At 41.8% G+C, this 24,321-nt stretch overlaps 1 protein-coding gene across 1 annotated transcript in view; it reads left to right on the forward strand.

The window, feature by feature from the left end:
• Nucleotides 1-24,321, forward strand: part of col7a1l (collagen type VII alpha 1-like) — a 94,645-nt gene that overhangs the window by 6,470 nt on the left and 63,854 nt on the right. Inside the window, exons 2-14 of the mRNA XM_050036872.1 lie at nt 4,280-4,480; nt 10,936-11,116; nt 11,343-11,502; nt 14,390-14,483; nt 15,705-15,878; nt 17,074-17,234; nt 18,540-18,669; nt 18,777-18,893; nt 19,125-19,280; nt 19,865-19,981; nt 20,111-20,257; nt 20,383-20,502; nt 23,039-23,197. Of these exons, the coding sequence (XP_049892829.1) occupies nt 4,405-4,480; nt 10,936-11,116; nt 11,343-11,502; nt 14,390-14,483; nt 15,705-15,878; nt 17,074-17,234; nt 18,540-18,669; nt 18,777-18,893; nt 19,125-19,280; nt 19,865-19,981; nt 20,111-20,257; nt 20,383-20,502; nt 23,039-23,197 (1,792 nt within the window). The 5' untranslated portion in view covers nt 4,280-4,404. The remainder of the gene's footprint in view (nt 1-4,279; nt 4,481-10,935; nt 11,117-11,342; nt 11,503-14,389; nt 14,484-15,704; nt 15,879-17,073; nt 17,235-18,539; nt 18,670-18,776; nt 18,894-19,124; nt 19,281-19,864; nt 19,982-20,110; nt 20,258-20,382; nt 20,503-23,038; nt 23,198-24,321) is intronic.

Raw genomic sequence — 24,321 nt, forward strand, 5'->3', positions numbered from 1 at the left:
TTTTAGTTTAGTTAGTATAGACATTCACTCTGCCTGTTGGAGAGATAGAGAGAAGATTAAAGCGTCAAATTGCGGTAAAAGATGCTGTATAAAAGACAGGCTACAACTTTTTTTCCTTGTCCCCCCCTGGAATTATTCTCTAAAATTTTACTGTTTATTGTCCCCCCCAACTATGAAATGGGATTTTCGCCCCTGGTTCAATGTCTACCCAATTAGCACAAGCTAACACAGCAACAACGGGTAAAATCCAACACCAAGTCGCTAAATGATCCCAACAAACTAACACTGACACTGAAACAGTTCGACTCTGGCATTAAATTTGTTAAGAAATGTTAGTTTAAAGTCACACAGCTGGTGAAAAATTAAAAAAAAAACTACACTCAATAAAGTTAATTGCAAAAAGTGTGTACTTGTTCACAGGTCATACATAAGCCAAAAAAAAAAGAAATACCCCACTATCTGAGAGAAAGTAACAGGAATGTCAGCTTTGTTTTTTGTATACAATGGTCATTAGTTAGACACCCACCTTCCAGAAGCTAGAGTCCAAGTGGCGGTATTCCACCAGGCAGGATCACTCAGTTAGCCAGGTATCTTATAACATAGCATGCAACAACTTCTCTGAACATTTGTTGTTAACTAGCAGTAATCACTACCTATGACTAAGTGTGGTCAAAGAGGGTCCAGCAATGATAAGATAAAATAAAATAATTCCTTTCCTTTTATGGCCCAAAATCCTGTGTAGTTTAGGTGGTTATCGACTTGAAAAATGGCAAAAACAAAAAGGTAATTTAACTACTTGAATCACTTTGAGGATAAAAATGTTGCAGAACTACTTGCAAGTTTCTGCAAAATATAGTTGAGCCAATAATTACATGTACTTTACTATTTGCCAACACTGCAAATTTGCTATGGTGTCACCGTGTTGTGGTTAAAGGGGAACAAAGAAAGAAGAAAGACAGTTCAATCAATATTCGTGAACATGAGCTACTCTCAAACACAGAAACCAGAGAGGTGAGTCTCAAACTTGTGATGTCACTGGGTATACAGTCTGGAACTGCTGACAATGGATAGGAGCCAGATTTTGTGGACCCATGTTTGTTTTCTTTCTTTCTTTTTTTTTTTTACATCCAAATGAGCTTTTCTCTATTGTAGTATTGTCAGTTCAGAAACAGAAAATGTACCCATATACTCAGAACATTCCCCTGGGTGCTCCCAGTGTCACCTAGAACATCTTTTCCATGTCATTGCCTATAGAGCAGCTTTTGAGTTTTAGCACTCTAGCGTTTGGATTTGGAAGAGAGTTTTTCATGTCTACTAATGTTTTTGGACTGTCTTAGACCATGGAAATTACATGTATGAATTTTGAAAATGGCCGCAGTTCCCCTTTAAACAGTGAAACATGCGTAAAACATAACAGGTGGAAACTTCAATGCAAGTGCAATGTAGTATGTGCACATACACATCGGATGCAATTAGCCATGCTGGCTCGGCCTTAGCTCTGTAGATAATCACCTCTGCAGTGTGAGTTCCAGGGGTATAGCAGGCCCTCGGGGAGTTTGTTATCCTCAGTCTGGGATGAGGGCATGAGGTCCAGAGGTTTGGTTGACCGATCCAAATATCTTTCGCACCTGTAGAATCATTCATGAGCTTCCTTGAACGTGTCACGCCGCTCGAATTTGCATCTCCTCTTCAAGCTACTTTAACTGAAAGTTATCCAGTTTTGTCTTCAGTCCAAAAAAATATTCAACAAGCAGCACAAAGTTTGACTTAAAAGTAGCCTGAATCAAAGCGTGGCGGCTGTTATGAACTGGCATTTCCAAGTCATGAAGCGTTCTTCTCTTTCAGTAATATATGATGAGACACTTTATCTTACTTCCTTGATCTCATAAAGTCATTTCCATATTCACAACTTTAGATATCCATCTTTATTAATGTGTGTCTGTGGGAGAGCAAGCCCAGCAGTGTGTTCTTTGTTGGCCTCATGATTTTGGAAAATAAGCAACTAAAAACTCACAGGTGTGCTCCCTTTTATATTTATATATGACATGTTATTATCAACAGCCATTTGTACAGCCAAAATGACCTTAAAATTAAGATCTCTTTGTGTAAAACCCACCATTACTGTATGTTCTATTACGCTTATTCATGATTGTCTTCTCATTCTGTTTGCTGAGCTTATCCCACCAAATGCCAGTAAACACCTGGAGGATTGACTAGCACTAGCAGAGACTGCACGAGTGAACTCAGACACCTCCTCACTCTGACAAGTCTGAGGAGCTGCCATCATTGGAGCATGCAATATTTACTTCCATGTCACCCCCAAGCCACTGATTATGGGCAGTATTCCAACACCGACCACATGTCAGTCAGCACCCCAACACACATCACTCCATATCTGTCATACTCACTGGTGGAGGAGGTATTCATATCCTTTACTTAAGTAAAAGCACTAATTCCACACTACAGAAATACTCCTGCATTGTAGTATATTCAAGTATTAAAAGTAGTAATGATTTAAACAATTGTCCAAATAATTTCCAGTCATATTCTAATCAATTGACTTATCGTTTCAGATGCACTTGTAGATTTCCATATGGTTTGTGTGCAGAAATCTTAATTTGTAAAGTAAATAGTAACTAAAGTCATCAACTAACTGTAGTGGAATGAAAAGTATAACATTTCTCTCTGAAGTGAGTGACATGAGATTAAAACACTAAAGGAAAGTAAAAGTACCTAAAATTTGTACTTGACTTTATTTCAGTCAGGAGAGACTCGTTCTGAGAGAAAAGAATATTTATTTACATGTGCATCAGTACCCCATCATGATGTCATCTATTCCGGGAGGGTGGTAAAGACATAGTAGATTAGGGAACCCCCCCCATGGAGTCTAGACACTGGTGGTGGTGATGAGATGAAGAGGGAGCTGAGGATCTGGATTAAGAGGAGTGGGCTTTTGATGAGCTCGTCCTGGGCTCTGGATAAAGTGACTGGAGGTGAATGGGGTGGAGGAGGGTATGACGATTCTGCCTAAAATGACAGCTGACAGGAGCAGAGAGGAGAAGAGATTTAAAGTTTGGCAGCTGCAACATGAGATCGTGGCAACGTTTGATTGGCTAACCAGGAGAGGGAACACCCATAGTCAGCTGATTGGTGGAAGTGGTAGGAGTGGGACAGAGAAGGAATTGCGAATGGATATAGCATAAAGAAAGTCTCCCTGATTGAACTTACGCTGAGCTCCATTTCAGTCGTGCATTGTGTTATTCTTTGTATGTGTGTAGTCTTTAATGCAATGCTCCTTTTGAGGCTGACACAGTTGCAATAGTTATGCTTGAATGACAACAATGAAGGTCGGGGATCTTGATCCAGCTATGCCTTCATATGAAAATGAAACCTGGGTTAATAGATTATAAAGACAAATTGGTTGCAGTGGTGAGCTACATGTTACATGAGGTTCATGTAACCTTTTTATAAAGCCTCGGCTTCACTTGAGCGCTGCGGGGATACAAACATACAGTATATACTTTGTTTTCAGGTAATCCCTCCATAATGTATCTTTAAAGTACCTTTAATGGCGACAAATTTCAATTCAGGAGATGTTGAAAAAAAAAAATCATTTATGAACAGGATGAACAGTGGCATTTATCCAGGTCACCCTACCATGAAAGACAGGCATAATAGATTAGTGAGGTAATAAATTTTAATGTTCATGTTTATGTTCAAATTGTTAAGACTTCCCAATAACAGCTTTTAATAGCTGGAGTCATATTGGACAGTTTAAAAGCCCTTTTGATGCTTTTATTTCCATGGTGTCATTGGAATTTGTTATAAAACTGTTTACAGGGACTGCACGCGTAGTATCGGGAGCAAGTACAACATTATGCTACATTGGCTAAATCATTACAATAACAATACATAAACAGGAAATAACTGAATTTATTTTTGATTGGATATTTCTATATAATCACTGATGGTGATATGCAGTGTAATTTGGATGAGATTCAGTTGCACACAGCCAAGTATCATGAAAAAGTTTTATTGACATGACATGGAAAATTTATTATGTGTTGTCAGCCTGTCAAAGTTCTCTACCAAGACACCTCTCCTTGGCTTACACATAAATTTATTTAACACTGTGTCGCTTGAGATGTGCAAGAAAAACTCTCCGACTCCGCAGAAGAACCATGAGTCCTTTACAAATTAAAAAATGTCTGATTACATTTTATCTTTGAGTGCCTCTAATGACTTTTCTCCCTCTCTCTATTCATCTGTATACTTTCAGATAAGAGGAGAGAAGAGTTGGAATTGATGATTGTGGAGTGGAATTTAAGAAGGGGATTCGTGAAGAGAAGAACTGGGAGGAGGAGGAGCAGGTGATCGAAGGAGGAAGAGGAGGAGAGGAAGAGCATGGGCCACTCGTCTGTGTGGATCTTTCTGCTGTCCCTTTCTCTCTCCCATCAAAGCGTCACAGCACAGGCTGAAGGTAAGGTTTGACTTTCCTACAAAAGGTTAGACTGAGTCATTGTTTTGCAAGTCACAAGTGAGTCTCTAGTCTTTGTACTCAGGTCCCAAGTTAAGACTGACAAATCCCAAGTCAAGTCCTAAGTCCTACACTTTGAGGTTAAAGTCCTAAACAAGTCACGATGTGCGTAATGTTAGCTAAGAATTAGTTCGCTAACTATGTTGACATTGGTCTTGACTTACTGTTCTTTGTGCAACTTAAAATGTTAAAAGAAGTTCCATCTCTAACTGACCCTTCGCTAAGTCCCGCCCCCTGACACAAACTGACCAATCATAACGTAGCATCAGGCCAACTCAGACCAGGGACCGACAACAACATAGCTGTACTCCATTGACTTTTGCAGTCGTTTCAGATTTCCTTCATTTTCAGGCTGGTTGTGTGGATTTGGAGCTAAATGTTGTGGCTGGGGCACGTTGTGTATTAATGATACTCATGACCTGGAGAGGTTGGAAAAAGATATACGTTTCTTCCCTGTTCCAAAACCAAAATCAAGCCCTGAAAAGTGTAGGGTTAGCTAGCTAGCTACTGAAGATATAGCCTACTGAATGTATACACATGCTACTTTTGCTTTTTAATGATTATAACAGTGAAACATAGACTGACCCTGCTGTACAGGAACCAGTGAAGGGAAGCAGGGAAACTTTGCTGATATTGAACCAGCTCTGTGTCATCACAGTGTGCGCAGAAGAACGGTGTCTGCCTTCCCACAGAGCTCCCCGACAGCTCTGTGGGAAGGCAGACAGGTCCGACCACTGGCGGTGGCACAGGGCACAAAGCCAAACACCGTTCATCTGCACACACTGCGATGCCACACAGCTGGTTCAATATCAGCAAAGTTTCCCTTTATATTCATTGTCTTGTGTGGCGATCAGCAGTGATGTGGTGGTTCACTTTTACACTGTGATCTGTAGCCTATAGTTCGGCTTTAGCTTCTAACTATCTTTGTCTTTTTAACCTGTTGTTGCTGCTGAGTCAGTTTGACATCCTGGATATATCCTTCAAACACAGACTGTAGACCCCTCTGTCTGCTTCTCTCTGGAATCACTGGTTCATTTTTCCATAAATATGATAACATTTCTTCAAGGAGTGCAGTTAGTTACAATGTGGGCTCCATGCTTACTCTGACAGCTTGACGGACCATCACAAAGGGGCGGGGCTTAGTGAAGAGTAATTTTCCGACCCCCACATTTTGCATACTGCAGTTTTTTTGTTGTCAACCACATGGTTTTTGTACATAAACAAATTTATGCTTAATATCATTTTTTTTTCAACTGGCGCTTTTAACATATCAATAGTTCTCATGCTTCTCTCCTGCAACTTGATTAGAAACTGTAGGATTGGTTAAAAAAGAGGATGGGGAATTAAGTGTCAACTCAGCATGAATAGTCTTAATGTAAGATAATTCAGGGAATTAAGGTTAATGATTGATGGCACACTTTTTAAATAACAAACTTTTTCATCTCTGGGCTTGGAGGAAGGTATCAATTATTTTCAAGTCCAAGTAAAGTCACAAGTCACTGGTGTCAAAGTCCCAATCAAGTAAATAAGTATTTTTGATTTTGTCAGGTCTAAAGTCATCAAATTTGTGACTCGAGTCAAATTCATGTGACTTGAGTCCACACCTCTGAATCCTACATCCAATGGACACACACAAACATGTGATTCATTCTAATGTTTCTACTATTTATTGTTTTCAACAACAAATAAAGCACCATCAAGCTTTTTTCTTTACTTGTTTACTCTCTCACTTATTCAGTCATTCATTTATACAGAATTTTAGCCAGTCCCCTCAGTCACCTTTTTCTTCATTTTGTTCTGTTTCTCAACCTTTCCCTCCCTAAGAGAAGTGACACCGCCTTATGGCACCATCAGTTGCTTTTTTCTGAGTCAACACCATATGTCTGATTGTCAGCAATGTGCACGGATCTATGAATTAGATGACTTGGATGCTTGGGCCAAAGAAAGGGCAGGTGCTCAATGAACACAGTCTGTACGAGCGCTCCATCATTAAATCTCCACACATGGATTGGTACACGGGCCGACACTAACTCAGCTCCACTCTCTCTCCAGACTGTGTCTAGTCAGGGAATTTAAACATCTGCTAGCCTCATGTACAGTACAGCACTCTGTCTGCCAGCCTGTCAAACTCATCTCCTAGCTACAGAACCTTCGCCCCAGGTGCTATTGGATGTCGCCAAAAGGTCAATCAGCCAATCAAAAGTTAGATTTCTTCCACCTGGAACGTGGTTGGCAGAAAGTGATTGGTAAAGTTGTTGGGCAGAATTATGGTGGATATAAATAGCCCAAGGCCATATTTGAAGCTATATGCTCCCTTGTAACCGTTGTCATTGTTTATTCGTGACAGTGTTAATTCACATGCTGTCATATCACATCATGTGGCCTTCTGTAGCAACCCTGAGGGCTGAGTGTTTCATATTACACACAAGAAGCGGCATGTGGTCAATTTCGAGTTAATAAGCTGACTGGCACCTCAATGTTCCATTACAGTTGAGGTTGGTAACTTTTATAAGAAAAACTTTTTGTCATATTTGCTGAAACTGTCACTTTATCCAGACAGAAGCACATGGGACAGATAATCTGTGAAAAAATTATGTTCCTCTGCTTGCACTTAGGATTCTTTCACACCAGTCCTGTTTGGTTCGGTTCAATCGAACTCAAGTACGCTTGCCCCCAAAGTGCGGTTTGTTCAAGACCTTCTTGAAGAGGTGGTCTCGGTGCGGTTACAAATGAATTCTAATGCAGTTAATTTGTGGTGAGAAAGTGTTCCGACCTCGATCCAAACCAACTGCAGTCACATGACACATTGTTTGGGTTAAACATGAGCATGTTACAGTCCTGGAGGATTATTAATGTGCACCTCCTCCTGTACTGCCTTAATATGCACATTCAGCACATCCAATGCATCAAAACATTGTTTTCTAGTTGGAGCCGCGCCTCGTTTTCAAACTGTATGGTTTGACTAAAATGAACAATGACAGCAATATAGTCCACGATGAGCAGCGCTAAAATCAACCTGCGTAGTTGTCCCTCCATTGTGACGTTAGAAAGTGTAACATTTATCTTGCAAGTGTGCTCTTCTTCAATGTTTGGTTTACTTCCTGGATTTTTCCCACATGGAAGTTCTGACCAATCAAGAGCAGCTTTCTCGCACAGACATTTGATCTGGTCCGCTTGTAGTTGCTGCTGTGAGAACACGAACCAACTCTAGGCAATTATGCAACTTTGTAACAAAATTCATCCCTGATTCGGACCAAACCCCATTAAAACCAAATGTTGTGGCATTGCCCACCCCTATCAAAAACTACAGTTCATTGGAGCGTCGGTAGCGTAGTGGATAGTGCTGGCGCCTCATATACAGAGGTGATACCTCGCTGCAGCGGTCGCGGGTTTGACTCCAGCTCATGACCGTTTGCTGCATGTCATCCCCCCATTACACTCTCTCCTGTCAATTAAAGGCAAAAGCCTGAAAAATAATCTTTAAAAAAAACAAAAAAAACAAAACTACACTTCATCAAATGGCCACTAGAGGCTGGCTCCAAAAGTGAGTCAATCCCCACAGACTCCATGTTAAAATGCTGAACTTGACTGTACAAATAAACATGTTTACAGCCTGGTGCAAAAAACAGTATTGCAGTATGCATAATCAAGGGCGTGGCCACTTTAAGTGACAGGTGGGTGCTGTCACTAACCTTAGCTGTTTTCATCACTGAACTTGACATGGCGGCCATGTTTGTGACGTTGGTGCCTTTTGGAGACTTTTTCAAGCAAATACTGGATAAAGACAATGCCTTAATGCCCGGTTAATTTTACAGACCGTCCGAGAAGTCTGTCCACCATTTATTTGGTGAGTTAGCTTGTTAGCTAGCTAATTAGCCAACTCGTGAATTAGCCTTGGGTAAGCATAGCCAAGCTAACAATGCTAGGGGAGGGAATGCTTGACAATGTTTTTAAACCATTAATGTGTCTAAGTCTCTAGTCTTCGTCTAAGTATTTAAGGTATTAATACAGTACTTTGGACCGAAAGGTGTCTCTGTGAGGTTGGGAAATAAAAGTCTGCCAAGTTGGTTAGCTAATGCCATGCAATGATACCATTAAATTGTCTATGCTAACGCTAATTGAACGGTAATGCTATACTTGGCTAATGCTAAACCATTTGCTCAGTGTGGGTGGTTGTGGTGGTGCAGTTTGTGACTTTTAGTGTCGCCGAAGATGAAGACAGGAGACAGGGAGCTGTTAGAGTGTAAAGAGGGGATGCCGGATGTCTCATTTGGGTGGCGAGGTGAAGTTTAACTTTAAGAAACCTGTGGCTATCTTCCGGGCCAGGTATAGCAGTCGCTTCTCGCCACCTCTGCCGCATCACTGGTGCATTGGGCGGTGCCACCAGCTTAGTTTCAGCTAAGCCACCCACTGAACTAAAATAAAAGGATTTTCAGAAACCTATGGGTGACGTGACGTCACAGAGCCTATGTCCATCATTTATACTGTCTATGGGTTCTCTCAACATTTTTTAACAGCATGGTTGAATTCAAGTTAGAGCCACAACATCAAGAGTAGAGTAGTAGGTTTACCAGCCCCAGACAAGTTGGGTACATGGAATTGCAAACAGATCCTGCGGGAATGACTGTTCATTTGTCACATTTCATTTAATATTTCTGTCCTACACTTTGTAGCCTCTGTGCAAATTACTGCAATTACTTTCCTCTACTTAGATGAACTTTTACACTCATTTGATTAAATCTGAACCTGACGGCCCTTTGAGTTGTGCTCTCTGATGGTTTACATCTTTTCTCTTGATCTTGTTGGAGCTGATTGCAGAAGTGCATTATTATTTCTTAGACATTTTCTTTCCTGGCAGAATTTTCTGCAGCGTGTGCTGTATCCACTGAGCTACATCTAAGGCGTAAATCAATGGTGGTCTAACACAGAGGTGTACACAACCTTTGAGATATCAGCATAGATAACCTTCAAGAAAACCATTCCTAATCCCTCAGCATGCGTCGCCTCCTTATCCCTGGCATGTGGTTCTCACCTGCCAGCCCAGACAGACAAACCTCTGGATAATTGATCTTGTTTTCCACCTCCAAAGAGTCTGTGTCTGTCTGACAGAGACCAGACTTCAGTTGCTTCCTTACTCAAAGTCTCCTCCGTGTTTTATGTGTTTTTACAGAAATCTATGGAGGAGAAAATGTATTCCAATAAGTGGATAAGCCACATGTGTATGCAAGACTTGTTGGCTGCCTATATGAAGCTCAACTCAGGATGTAAAGGATGAACATTGTTGTATATTGTCTATTTGCATAAGTGGCTTTAACTGTTTTGAATTCTTTGTTGCTGAATATATGACACTGAAGCTTCCATGTGGGTAGAGATCGTAGCTCAGCACCAGAGAAGACTCCAAAATGGTATTCCCAATGATATGTTGTTTCCTTGGTGTGTGGCCAGAGATGTACAGGTGTGTGAGGGAGAACATAATGTTAGGTCGCCATGGGCTGGAGACATATGTCTCCCCCAGTGAATCCTGGGATTGCAGCCAAAGGAAGAAGGGCGAGATAATAGAGGCGGGAACACTCTGTAATGAAATAGAGGACAGCAGAGAAGCTGAGTTATCACTTACAGAACAATCAGCGGTGCCTATCTCTTATTCACGAGTGTAATCAATGCTGTCGTCACTGTGGTTTATTGCATATGTAATGCCAGAATATTGACTCAGAGGGTGGTTGCACACGCAGCAGATTTCTGTGTATGTGTGTGCTTGTACAGTACTGTATATCAATGTGGGAATGTGTGCATCTGAGACAGAGTTGCAAGAGCTAATGTATGTGCGAGTGTGTGTGTGTGCATGTAGTCAATGCATCAGTGTACCTTTTTTGTGCGCCTGGCTTTTTAACTCCACATTAGAACGCATCTGAATCGTGCCAAACTCGGCAGATCCTTATGTTAAATGCGTTTGTTTGCTTGAGCGAGGGGACTGACCCTGATTTTGGGTGTGTTTACCTTATTATTCTAAGCGTTCCTCATCGCTGTACTAAAGTTTTATTGCTGGAGTGCTCAGAATATTGATAGTCTCTTTGGCTCACTTGTGTCTCATTAAACATTCATGGGGATTTGTGCTGTGCTCTGGCTGCATGACAGAAGCAAGTAACAGGGCAAATCTCATCTTGATGGAACAAGACTGCTATCTAGTGGTCAGCATAGGAAGGAAACATACAGCTTAATTACCAGCCATACCCTTTAACCTTAAAAAAGATTTACTTTGGATTGCCCAAATTAATTTGATTATACATGGTTAGAGCAAGAGCATACAGCTGTCATGAAATTTCCAAACATGAATTCCACTGCTCCTCCGTCCTTCCGTGAAATTTGTGCACACACTAATTCACCCATTGCTCCCTCAGCATGCAGGACGGTGGTGCAGGCAGACATAGTGTTTCTGGTGGATGAGTCATGGAGTGTGGGCCAGACCAGCTTCTCCAGTGTCAAAGACTTCATCTCAACCATCGTCTCCTCCTTCAAGGACAGTGTGGTGGGACCTGAGGGGGTCCGCTTTGGAGTCACTGTCTTTGGGGATATCGCAAGGTAAAACTCAAATGCAAACATGGGAACAACATAACAAAGCTCAGCACAGACCTATCTGACTTATCGCCATCAAGCCATGTAAAGGAATACTTCACCCACAAAATGACCAGAAAACCAAACCATATCTCAAACACTATTATTTACTGACTTGTTTTTGGATTATACAGAGCATTGTCATGTTTACATATGATCCAGTTTTGCTCTCCCTGTAATTCTCTCCTCGCAGGATGCGGATTGCTTTGACAGACTACAGCTCACTGGAGGAGGTGCTCAGAGCCATCAGAGATCTCCCCTATGAGGGTGGATCCAGGAGGATTGGTGATGCCCTTCAGTTTCTGGTTGACCCCGTGTTCAGCCCTGTCATCAGTCGAGACCATGCCCCAAAGGTACAATGCTTCAACTGGGGAGATCTGAAAACCCATCCAGGATGACTGCGTCTGTCTGCCATACATTGCTTGCATAGAAAACGCTATCCTGTACCCTTTAAACAGTCCCACAAGCTGACTCCACTTACCGTAGGTAGAATCGCAACAGCAAAGGTGATAGAGGTAAAATCACTTAAAAATAAAGGTCTTTCTTCTTCTTCTTGCACAAATGTTAAAAACTGGCTTAAATCTTTTTAAATGTGTGACAAGGTTTGGACATACAAGCAACAGGGAAGTGATTGATTCAAGATTACAACCCACTCCTCAAAGACTGCTGCCTCCAGCTGGCCACTAACATGCATATGTTGTATGTTCTGTCCCTGTGTGAATGGAAATGACTAGTTAGAAGTCTGCACTTGTACTCCAGAGAACATTGTGGAAAAAACAAACTAGTGTACCATTTTCACACCACTGTGAGTCTGATGAAACGGTCCTGCTTTATGCTTGGAATACAAACTGAGAGTATGTCTGATAGAAAGTTACAACTGGCTCCGGATTTGTTCTGCTTTGGTTTGTGTTTTGCTTGTGGAAGAACAAGGAAAGATGGAGGCAGTACATTTTGTCTCTGTCATGGAGTTAACACGCTCAGTCGGCTCAATGGCTGTCGGAAAGGAAAGACTAGTGCCACGGTGCCAGACACATCGCAGAAAGTCCAAGATGGTCATCCAAAGATACACAGTGATGGAGATTAACATTCTTTGTCACATAGTCCTAAATAATTCTGCATCCGATTAGTGCAACTCTTTCCTTTGGACCCTTATCCAGGGGCGCCACCAAAGGGGGTGGCCAGAGGGGGGCATTGCCACCCTGATACAATTTAAACTAGACAACCTATGGCATCCATTGGTACTATGTCATACTAGCTTGTCAGGAAGGGGGGTAAATAATACCATTTTTAAAAGGGTCCCTTGAACTCTCACCTCAAGAAATCTGAATGGAAATAGGTTCTATGGGTACCCACGAGTTTCCCATAAACCTGAGAAGGGTCTGAGTAAAATGTTGGCGGTGGCATCAAGTATTAAGGATTGCAGATTGCAAACAGCATGAACTTCTCCCGGTTAAAATTCCTTCAGTGTTCATTGTTAAGGAGGTTTGTGGAGGCAACTTCTCCCCAGAGGTCTCTTCCTCTCCAAAACAAATGGATCAGGTGATTAAAACCAGTAAAAACACTTAATAAAGCAGTTTCATGTTACAAATCAGTGTTTCTCCAACGCTAGCCCAGCACCTGCTATTGTGTACTTACCTTTTTTCTCTGATAATGTATGCTTACCTTATTTCTGATCCAGACTTTCAGGAGGTTTTAATTGGGAGCCAAATTATTTGTAGAGGTCTCTTTGTCTTCAAAACAAATGGAGCTGGTGATTTAAACCAGTAGGAACACTGATTAAAACAGTTTAATGTTAAAAAAGTCTTATGTTTTTCTGATGCTCTTGTCACGAAGGGGCTGCTAACTATGGTGTTTATCGTGAAAATGCAAATGTTAGTCCCTACCTAGGGCCAGTGTTTGTGCTTTCTGTCCTGGGTTACTGTAGAAACACAGCATGACATGGCGATCTCAGAGGAGGAGCACCTATGTAGATTTCAATGGCTCATTCTTACTGTAGGTAACAAAGACACAACGATTCTTATTTTCAGGTGGTTATACACCAGAGAAAACATAACTATTATACTTTATACCATTTCTACCAATATATCCCCCTAGATCCTACACACTGGCTCCCTAAAGTTGTATATCTGTCTTTTTAAGGAAAAGGACACCCAGTCTATTTGAAGAGCAATGATTCCCCTAACACATACAGATGCATAACACAATTAAATAGAATTGTTGTGGAACTCAAAATGTTAGCTGTACTAGTATTAGTCCATACACATCAGATGATAAGTAATATTACCTGTGAAATGAGAAATGAGAAACCTAAGTATATCAGTATTTGATTCCTTAATTCTCATATTGACATAATTATCAACTAGCCTATCGACTTCAACAGCATGTTAGAATCCCTGAAATTCAGTCATGGCTTTTGGTTTTGGAGTGCCACCCTAAGTTTTTCAGTAGCCCCATCTGGCTACCCCTAAAAATGTGTGAGTGCACCACTGCCCTAACCAAATTGCATTAGTCAGAAACTTATCTAAACTTGTCTCACAAGTGCCTCATCAAGTATCCCAAAGCTCCTCCATTAGCTCTCCATTTTGTAAATTTCTCTGACAGTCTAACACTGCCGTGTAGTCTCAGTATAACACAGCTGGTTAGCATTCCAATCACCTCGCTATCTCTGAGTGCGCGCGAATCATCTTGCAGCAGCACACTTGACGTGGGAAGGCAGAGAATTGAGGATTAGGCTGATATATTGAATTGTACAGCCGGAGCACATGCGAGAAAAGCAGCTACATTCTCATATTGATGCTTTCCAGCCCCCTTTCTTCATTGACTGAGGGATGAACTGTGAATGAACTGAGTAAATTTTCCTTAATGGGCAAATTATCAGCCTCCGTTGTGAGCCAGCATCATTGAATTCCACTTTGTCTTTGGGGTTTGATTTGTTTAATTACGTATTCAATTATGAGTTAAACCGTGTCAAAAGTCCACGGGGGCTTTTTGAGCATAACTGTGTTTGTAAGGATGTTCTTTTTATCCACACAAAATGTTGTTTGGAGGGTGGATAAATAATGAAAGCAAAAACCAGCACATTTTTAGACAATTAATTGCAGAAGCTACAACTTAAACTATCCAAATTATTCTTCAAACCGTCAGGTTATAGTTTAATATGGGTCACTGCATGAGTAAGATAATGTTATGTTATGTTTAATGACTCTGCTTGACTGATTCCTATGTCTCACCCCTGTACAGATAGCTGTAATGATCACAAACGGACGTTCAGACGACCAGGTGGACGCCGCAGCCAGAGCTGTAGCTGACAATGGGATTTCTCTCTTTGCAGTAGGTGAGTGTGGAAGTTAGTATTGTGAATTCCTTCAACATCCCCACTGCAGCGGCCCCTCACATTTTATCCCAGCTCTGCCGGCTTATCTGCAGTGTTTGCAGTCAGAATTTCATGTCCCGTACATTTGAATTCATTGGATTCAGTGTGGGTTTTTGTGACTGTGCGTGTGATTCTCGTTTCTGAGCATCTGAGTGCACTCATGCACGTGTATGCACTGTGTATATGTGCGTACACATAACAGCCTCTACTAAATATGTATTCAGCTCCCTATACTGTATCTGTAAAAGCTTCCTTACTTTTTGATTGACTGTCTTCAGCAAAGCTTTTATATCCTACACCTTTCCCCCCGCTCATGAATACACGCCACTGTTTACCCACAAGTTTCCTTACATTCATCTTACCCTCTTTCTCCAACACACACGCATGAGCACACACGCCCACAACTTACTCTCCTCAGCTGGGAGCGGTGCAATAATTACTGCTCATTAGCCGATGGTGTGCTAATCGCAGCCATTTTTCATTAGGCGATTCAGTGTCCCCCATCTGCACCTCTGACTCCGAAGCTTGCTCCTCTCGTTCATCACTCCTGCAGAGAAGCTCCACACGCGTCTTGTGTACAACTGCAAAACCAATATGCCTGTAGAGCCTCTGTAGCATTGATAATGTGTGTAGATATGTGCATGTTCTTTACATACAAACAGCTATCAAGAAAACAAATGTTTATCTTGTTCAGGTGCAGATTTCAGGTAATTGCGGATCAGATCACCCAAAAGAATTGCAACATGTTTGTCTGCTTCAATTTAAATTTCTTCTTTATTACATAAATACAGTGCAGCTTTTATCCCAGATTGGGTCTTTCTCATGTGTTTGTCAGGGCCCACTTCCACAATCTTGAGCCTGACAAACACACACAATACTGTACCTTAAGATAAGTTCCAGAGAGTGTTTGATTGAGCCCAAATATGTCCACAACATGCATTTGTATGGGTATGTGCATCTTTTCATGATTTAAAATAAATCACTCTCAGTACCACAGCTCCCCCTGGTGTTGTCTGTGGGAAAGTATGTGGAGAAAATGCAAAGAGAAGATGAACGACAGCACATAAATGTTGCTCTGTAACTGCTGTTCACTTGTTTCAATTATGCATTAATCAAGCAAGATCCAAGTCAAGATTACTGTTACCTTGTCTCCTGTTTTTTTTTTGTCCATCCTGTGACCAGGTCTTTGGGGAGCTGACGATTCAGAGCTGAGGAGGATTGTGTCAGAGCCACATGAGGAGCACCTATTACTGGGCACTGACTACTCTCACCTTGAAACCATTCTTCCCAAACTGTCCCGCAGAGTGTGTTTTACTGCTTCTGAGCCACCGCTTCCTGTGAAAACCTCCCCACCTGGTGAGTCAATACACACACAGTATGAAAGCAAACTCCGTCGTAGCAGAAAAGCTGCCCCCATACTGACAGCTGTTTGCATTTTTATATTGATGGTTGAAAAGTATGTTAAAAATAATAAAAGCTGGGCTAGGCAGAAATATGCAAAAGGCAAAAAAAGAAAACAAAAAAACAAAAACAACACAGAATTTGAAAATACACCCTCCTCTTGCAGCTCTCCCCTCTCTGTCTTGACCAAGGACCACAGGCACATGTACAAGCTTTGTACATAAACTAGCAAGCCACCGCACATTCTCTCAGTCTTGCTCCCCGCTGCTGTGGACTGCTTCTTCAGGAGGAGAGAGGGCAAGTGCTCAGGAGACAGACCTTCAGTCGGAGGCTGTAGCAGCTTGAATTTGGCCAGCACAAACCCCCCAGCACTGGGGTCACAGTGGGCTGGTGCTGGGTCTAACCTGTGCAACAGCAGCCATAGGAAAGTTTCCTGATCCAAAAGGGGACTCCTGAGGCTGGGGTTTGCGCTGGCTGGATTCAGAATGCTGTACATGCTAGCTGGGGTCTGTCTCTAGAAATGCTGCATGCTCTACTCCTGGCAAAGTGGTCTGTAGCAGTGGAGAGTGAGGTAGTGGACACTCTGTGATTCAAGGCTCTAGCTTATGTTAGCTACATGAATGTGAACATGAAGCTGTAGCTGTTAGCCTTTGGCTTCTGTTAGCAGAGGGCTAAACTATCAGCAACATTGTCTCTCCGTCTCTAAAAAGCTTTTTCCTCTTTGGGCTGCTTTGCAGTGTAGGCAGTTGCTGCCAATTGCTGCATGATTGAATCAGGCTGTCACCGAAGGACGCGCATTTACATACAGTATGTAGTATTTGTAGAAAAGCCAATAGGAACACCCTCTCTCTGAAATGACCTGTTACTGGCTGAAGTCTCCCATCAGGGGCCTGAAAAAGAGCCAAGAGGAGGTGCAGAATCTAGTTTCTTTTCCGTTCACTTAGATTATAAAAGCTCAACATTTATTGTGGGATTTTGCCCAGTGATGCCAAAATGAAACTGCCTACCCCATCTTTAATAGTTGTCTCTCATTTCCCTCTGCTCTGCAGCTTTCTCACACAGACAGATTTACCTTACAGACAAATTATACATCCAGACCAAGCATATATATTTTTCGTCACATCCCTCTGTCTGGACCTTCTCCCAATAGTCAAAGAGCCTGTGGTGGGTCCCAAAGACCTGCAGGTCAGCGAGTTGGCCCACAGTTCCCTCAGACTGACATGGAGCCAGGCCACAGGTGATGTCACCGGATATCGTCTCCTGATCTACCCTCTCAGCTCCAGTGGGCACCTCCCCCCACAACAGAGACAGGTGAGGGATTGCGAGTGTGCATGATAATAGTTGTGTTGCTATTGAGCTGGACTGAAGTCTTATTTTCCTCTATCAAAACATCCACTTAAGTCCCATCCCTCAATTGGTCATCCTTAGGACTGCATGTCACATCTGTGTCGAGCACATATACTGAACTTAAATGCAGGAAGTCTCCTGTGACTGCAGCCTGAGCTATTTGTGTAATTCCAGTGCCTAATTTATGTTTGGGCACTTTTTGAAGACAGAAATGACGTATTTTCGGGAGAAAAAAGTGCTACTCTACTTTTCTTTTATGTCAGGCACCTTGTTATGTCACAGACATTGTCATATTTTGTCACACAGTGTGATTGGTAGTATTACTATTGTCGCCATGGAGAAAGTAGTTTTAAATCCACACCGACTCTGACCTGCATAGTCTGTCAACACAGCTGCACAGCTGAGAGGACAGAGACGGGCCCATTATACATGTATGGGCCGACCAAACTGTCTTTGCCAGGCTGACTGACAGCAGACATTTACTGAACCAAAATATTTTACACGTCAGCGCCACGGGAGGAAATCAACAGTGTTTGTATTCACTGATTTTATTTATCAGCCCACCGTAGTGAGTGAGGGGAATCTGCCTCTCACAGACAGACACTGGGAGCTGATCAATCAATAAATATATGGCAAATAAGATAAAATCACATGTACACTGGGATATTTGTGCAATTTTCAACAGCTCGCTAAATACAACAGAAATACACTTGGACCTTGAAAACATGTAGGGCGTCTCTGGTTATCACGGAGACAACTGAAACCTTTCGCCAAAGCTTAAATTAAAAACCTCACGCTGCTCTTAAATTCCTGTCAAGCGACACTCTTCAAAAGTGTTGCGCGCCCAAGCATAAATCAGCCTTGACTTTCCAAAGCTTGCAACAAATATTGCATTAATGGGACCAACGTGATGCCAATTTCTCCAAAATATTCTGCTTGTGTATGTGTTTTCATGTTGATACTGCAGCTGTACCCTTGACAGACACAGAGAATTATGCGACAGTGCCAAAGGAGGAATATTTTGCATTATGTTTTAAGGCACAACATTCCATCTAATTTGAATGTAATGGAGGAGAGGGTATTGGACACGAGTGTAAACAGAGCACAGGGATGCTGGATGATTACTGAGGTAGACACTTAATATGGGAAGTGAAAATATAAATATGTTTTTGTTATTTATTAGTTATTTGTTTTTTATTCAAGTACATGTTTCTATCTGTGCGTCAAGACACATAAACTTAGCTCCTCTCATTCTGCTGTCTGTAACAGGTTGATCTTAAGGCAGATGTGAGCACAGCGTTGGTGACGGAGCTGAGTCCCAAAACAGACTATTCCCTCACTGTCTACGCCATCTACCCCAGCCTCATAGGAGACTCTGCAGCAATCACCGTCCAAACAAGTGGGTGTCACGTGTCAGTGCATGCTCGTGCACCTTTTAGATAATACACCAATACTTCTGCACATCTGTTTGGATTTACCCTGAGCAATAACCTTTTTGTCTTGTAGCCCCGTTGCCTCAGGTGTCAAACTTCCGTGTTATTGAGGAGGGCCTGTTCTCTCTGCGCCTGGGCTGGACGCCTCCTCTAGGAAAGCTGAACGGATACAAGATCTTCATCCCAAGACGTATGCTAACATTACATCAAACAGTTATTATTTGACACCAGACACATTGCAAACCAGTATACAAATATGTTTTTACAATAGTTATCATCATAAATTGGGGGGCTAGAGGCTCGAATCGAGTGTGTGGCTGCTGTGGCGAGGACAGTGCCTTTGTATATTGGACACCTGTTCTACCCACTAAGCCACCAGGTGCCCCTTGGGTAACGGTTCTTCTGTATTTTTGTTTTGCAGCCAACCGCCCAGGATTTATTTATGAGAACATGCTTCCTGGAGACACCTCTTCTCATGTGATTGACAGCCTGGAGGAAGATAAGAAGTACACCATCAGTATTTATGCTGTTTACCCCCAGGGACAAAGTGAAACAGTTTCAATAGTGGGCAAGACATGTAAGTTTTTCAGCTTTGATGAAAACACCATAATTATTTATTTGCAAGTTTATTTGGCAGGGACCACACATAAAATCTTTAGAAGTTAACTTTCCAACTTTCTCCCACTCAAGTCAATTTATTTAGCACATATAAATATTTACACTTACAAAACATTGACAGAAAAAGAGCTTAGACAGCTGCAACAATCAACAGTTGCACAAAAAAGTCATGTATAAGTGTATAAAAAGCTAAAATATAAGGAAGCAAACGACTAAGTGTAGTACCATAAATTATCCACAGTGTGGTGCTGTTGTTCTAGAACAAATAGCAGCACTAGGTCTATTAGATAGAGTAGGACTAATTTATCTCTGTTAAATGTCATACCAGAGAAACATCTCTTCAGCCTTTGCTTTGATTTAAATTAATTGAGATTTGTATGTATATTATTTTTCATTTTATCGTGTTAATTAACCTTTTTCTCTGTCAAAAATCTGATTGAACAATTTGACTTCTATCATTACTGTAATGACATATATGTAGTGACATATTGAATTTGTGTGTGACTATGTGTGTGTCTGTGTGGATTTGCGTGTGTTTCACAGTAAAGCTGGTGCAAGTTAAGAAGTTCCTTGTCCAAAACGCCACCACAGACACCGTCCAGGCTAGGTGGGCATCAGTTAAGGGAGCCACAGGATACCGTCTGACATGGGAATCCCCAGGTACTGTTGTTTACTCTTTGCTACATAGTTAAATGCAAGGGTTTAGCAGATAGGAAATAATCTTGGTTTGCTCAATGAAACCGAAAAGTGTGATATATATGAGTCTCTGTGTCTTACTGTGTTTTTCAGATGGCCACATAGCGAACGTGAACCTCGGGGACAACTTTAACTTCTACATGATCCAGGGCCTCCACTCAGCCTCTGAGTACACCGTCACCATCAACCCCATCTTTGGAGATATTGAGGGGCCCATCACAACCACTAAAGTCAAGACATGTAATTAGGATGCTTGTTTGGAAGTGTAAAAATACAGACATTAGTGGTTACAGTATAATGGACATAGACAAGATTAGGTTTGAAGATGCCATTTCTGTTTTTCTCTTGGTTTCTCTCTGTGTCAGTGGAAAGCAGTGCAGTACAAACTTTGAAAGTGTCTGCTGTGAGCACCAGTACTGCGGTCGTCTCATGGAACAGTGTCCCAGGAGCCACAGGATACAGACTGGCCTGGGGACCCACTCCAGGTGATTTGTTTTTCCATACACATGTGCTGGCTTGGCTGGATTCAGTTTGACTCTGTGCGTCAGCCCAGCACAGCAGGGATTTGCATCTCCATTACAACAGGGCTACCTGCTTGAAGTTGTATCTTAAAGTAATGACGACTTTTCTTAGTCGGTGACGTTTAAAAGCAGCGGGCTGAGTGTTTTTCCATCACACGGCACGGCAGGTAAAAGAAATGTACCTGCTGGAGGTTAGCTGACCGCAGAGGTGCAGTAAGAGCCTATTCATCTTCATGTGGCTGTTTCTGCTTTTACTTTTCCTCCCTGCAGTAGACTTTTTTTATTGAAGAATAGTCACTTACAAAGTTCCACTACTTCGGTGATAAAAACATTTAACTTCCTATAAATTCTTCCAAATAGAAGTGCCGTTATTTTGATGTGTAAAAGCTTTTATATTCATGCTGCAAAATAAGGAATTATCAGCAGTAACTTAAGAAGACTCCCATACAGCTGAAAGCAAACATGAAACAGTAAAATAAAGCAGATATCTAAAGCACAAATAGGACGCAGGAGAGAAACTAAACTTCAAACCACAGAGATTCAGATAGAGACTGAGAACTGAACACACTGAGACTTTAAAAATACTTTTCTTTGGTCTCCTGCAAGGACATCAGTTGAGTCTTGCAACACATGCTTGTTTGATGTGGACATAAGGGGAGAAGGGGGGTCCTCAGGGGTTGGCTGCGGACGGCGAGACATCACCGCTACCTGATTAAAGGTAGTGGGATGTGCTTTTGGCCCGACTCTAGAGATGGGCTATCTCAGTGCACCGCGACGTGTCTAAACTGACAGTGGAAACCCAAATTACCATGGCATGGTGTGACTCTATGCTGATAGAAAAGCCCTATTACTCTGTCTCTCTTTCAGCTTTCTTGTTTTGTTTACACCATAAAAGTATATATCCATACGGTGATAAGATCTGGTTCTTGTCAGTTGTGGAAGAAGTATTCAGATCCTTTACTTATGTAAAAGTGCTAATACCACACTGTGAAGATACTCCACAACAAATACAAGGCCTGCATTCAAAGCCTTACTTCAGTAAAAGTATGTAATTTTTATCAGGAAAATGTACTTAAAGTATGAAAAGTGAAAGTGCTCATTGGGCACTTAATGTTTCGCATTGATATGCTATATGCTAATGGGTAGTTTAATCTAGAGCAATGCATCATATTGTATAACATATGTTTGTATGTGTATCTCTAAAAAGTCAACTTTTCCTGTTATAGACTTTGTGGTGATGCATTTTCCAGCTGAACCAAGAGGGTTTTTAAAGAGTTTGGGCCTGTCCCAATACCCACACTTCCCCTAGAAATACACACTTGCACTTGGTTGTGCGCGTTCACGTTTAGGCTAGTGGTGTCCCAAAACAGAACTGAGGTAGTGGAAATGGTTTCCAACACTTAAAACCCACCCTAGATTCCAAGGGAGCCCCGACCCACACTTTCAACAACGAGATTCCAAGGGAGCCCCGACCCACACTTTCAACAACGTGGAAGATGAAATTTCCCAGAACACCTTACAAAGTCAGCAACTTCGGGAAGTTTTGGAAAACAATTTGTGACTGTACGATTGGAATGTAGCCTATAGAAACAACAGATGGTTGGATTAACGTAAACTCATCGGCAACTCGGTTGAACACAGTGTCAAAATATTCAAACAAATCGACTTACCCGAACAAAATCGANCGGCCACGCCGATTTGCATGAAATGGTGTCTCATTTCTTAGGGAAAGATCTCTACCCTAATATTTCTCACTTCCCTCATCAAGGGTTATCTCGCAAACAAGGCCACTCAATACCAAGTGGAAGATTTAAGGGGTAGAAATGGGATTGGGCCTTAATTTAGTTTGGAGAATTTTCTCAACACATAAAGGAACTCTTCATCCTTCAGTTTATCACAAACATTCAACATCAGCACATTTGGAGATGCATGGTTTTCACTGGACAGGAAGAATATTATAGACTGTGTGTCTGCAAAGTAACTAAAGCTGTTAAATAAATGTAGTAGAGTAAAAAGTACTATATATATGTGTTAGTTAGATTCCACCACTGGTTCTTCTTATGATACATCTCATGACTCTTGAACCTTCCTGTATATATAAATGATGTCATTCTACTGCAAGTTTTGGGTAGAGGGTATTTGTGTTTGTTTACATTTATGCATGTGTGTTGAACTTTGATTCTGATGCAGGCGTGCTCCTTTTCTCCCAGTGACAGACTCACTATGACAGGAGCTTTTGAAATGCTCGCTCTTTTACACTGGACACATCCACCCTGTCAGTCAGTCAGTCAGTCAGTCAGTCAGTCAGACACTGGGAGGTGACAGGTGGCATGGTGACTCGCTTTGATGAAATACAAATGTTGGGGGGAAAAGGAGGGGGATGTTGTTTCCAGAGAAACTCTGTAGCTGAGCCAGAGTTGAGATGAATGCCAGGACAGTGAGAAATAACTGAATGCAAGAAAGATTGATGCGACTGAACTTTAAATGTCATTGTTTTCAGAGTTTGTCGGTCGGGACCGTCCCAGGCAGTTGGCTCTGAACAGCAGCACCACAGAGTACCAACTGAAGAATGTAGCCCACGATACTGAGTATGTCCTGTCTCTCTATGTGCTGTTTGGATCTGTGGTGGGGCCTGGTATCAGTGCTACCTTCAGAACTTGTGAGTACCACGATTGAATATGTTCCCAACCCAACTGAAGTACCACTAAGGTGTAGCATTTTTATGCTGTATTGTTCTTTGTGTTTAGAGTTGTGTCATTCATCCAGAAAGTATCATACCAAGGCAAACTATGATACACAGGTGAAGTAGTAGTGTTTGACACCTTTGTGGTGTTTGATTGACAAGTCATATGTCCTTTTTAAACACAATCCCTGTCACTTGCAGTGTGTGTGACAGCCAAAGGGATTTTATTTTTTACTTTTTTATTTTGCCATGGTTTCCTTCACCTCTGAGCCCCAGAACCCAAGTAGTGTAATATTATGAGACCTCTCCATCTCACACATGCACAGGTATTTCAATCAGGGGAGACAGAGGAATGATTTAAGATAATATTTAATACATAAGATAAGTGTACAGATTAACAGATGATTTGTGTTGATTAAGATTTAACAGAAGTCTTTGCCGCTTGGACATTAGAGGGAGATATTTTGTGATCAAGGGACATCTGAGCAGCAGCAAGATAAATTGCCCCATGGAGTCCACACACTGATGGAGGTGGTGGTGGCTGATGACTCTGAGGCTGCTGACTGCTGAAGCTGATGTGGCTGATGAATCCGTAAAGACTAGGTGGAATGGGGAGGTTGAGGGTGCGCACGACTGCAGCAAGAAAGAACTACGGCAGAGAAAGAACCACATTAAAAATGAGGAGCAGTAAGATGTTAGGCCAACAGGCGGCGATATAACCGTAACCCTAAAGCCAGACAAAGAAGAAAAACAAGAATATGTTGGCCAATCAGAAACCTGAATGCCTCTGTTCCTCAATAAAATGGAAAAGTAACTGTACAGTTATGAGTAAACATGTAACGAGTCCTGTTAGCAGGTTAGAGCCAGCACTATTTTGGCCATGTGTGCCATTGCATGAATTCCTGACACCTCACAAAGGATGCACACTCTTCACATTGCAAGCCAAAATCTCCCTGTTTTCCCTGTCTATGCGTTAACAGTGGGAAAAACTTAATTCTAAAAATCTTAACACTGGACAGAGTTTTACAAATGGTCCATTTCCATTGACCTAAAACAGTTTGTATGTGGATGAAAGGCTGAGACGCGTTGAAAAATTTTGG

Source organism: Epinephelus moara, chromosome 23, assembly GCF_006386435.1.
Source record: "Epinephelus moara isolate mb chromosome 23, YSFRI_EMoa_1.0, whole genome shotgun sequence".
Lineage (NCBI taxonomy): Eukaryota > Metazoa > Chordata > Actinopteri > Perciformes > Serranidae > Epinephelus > Epinephelus moara.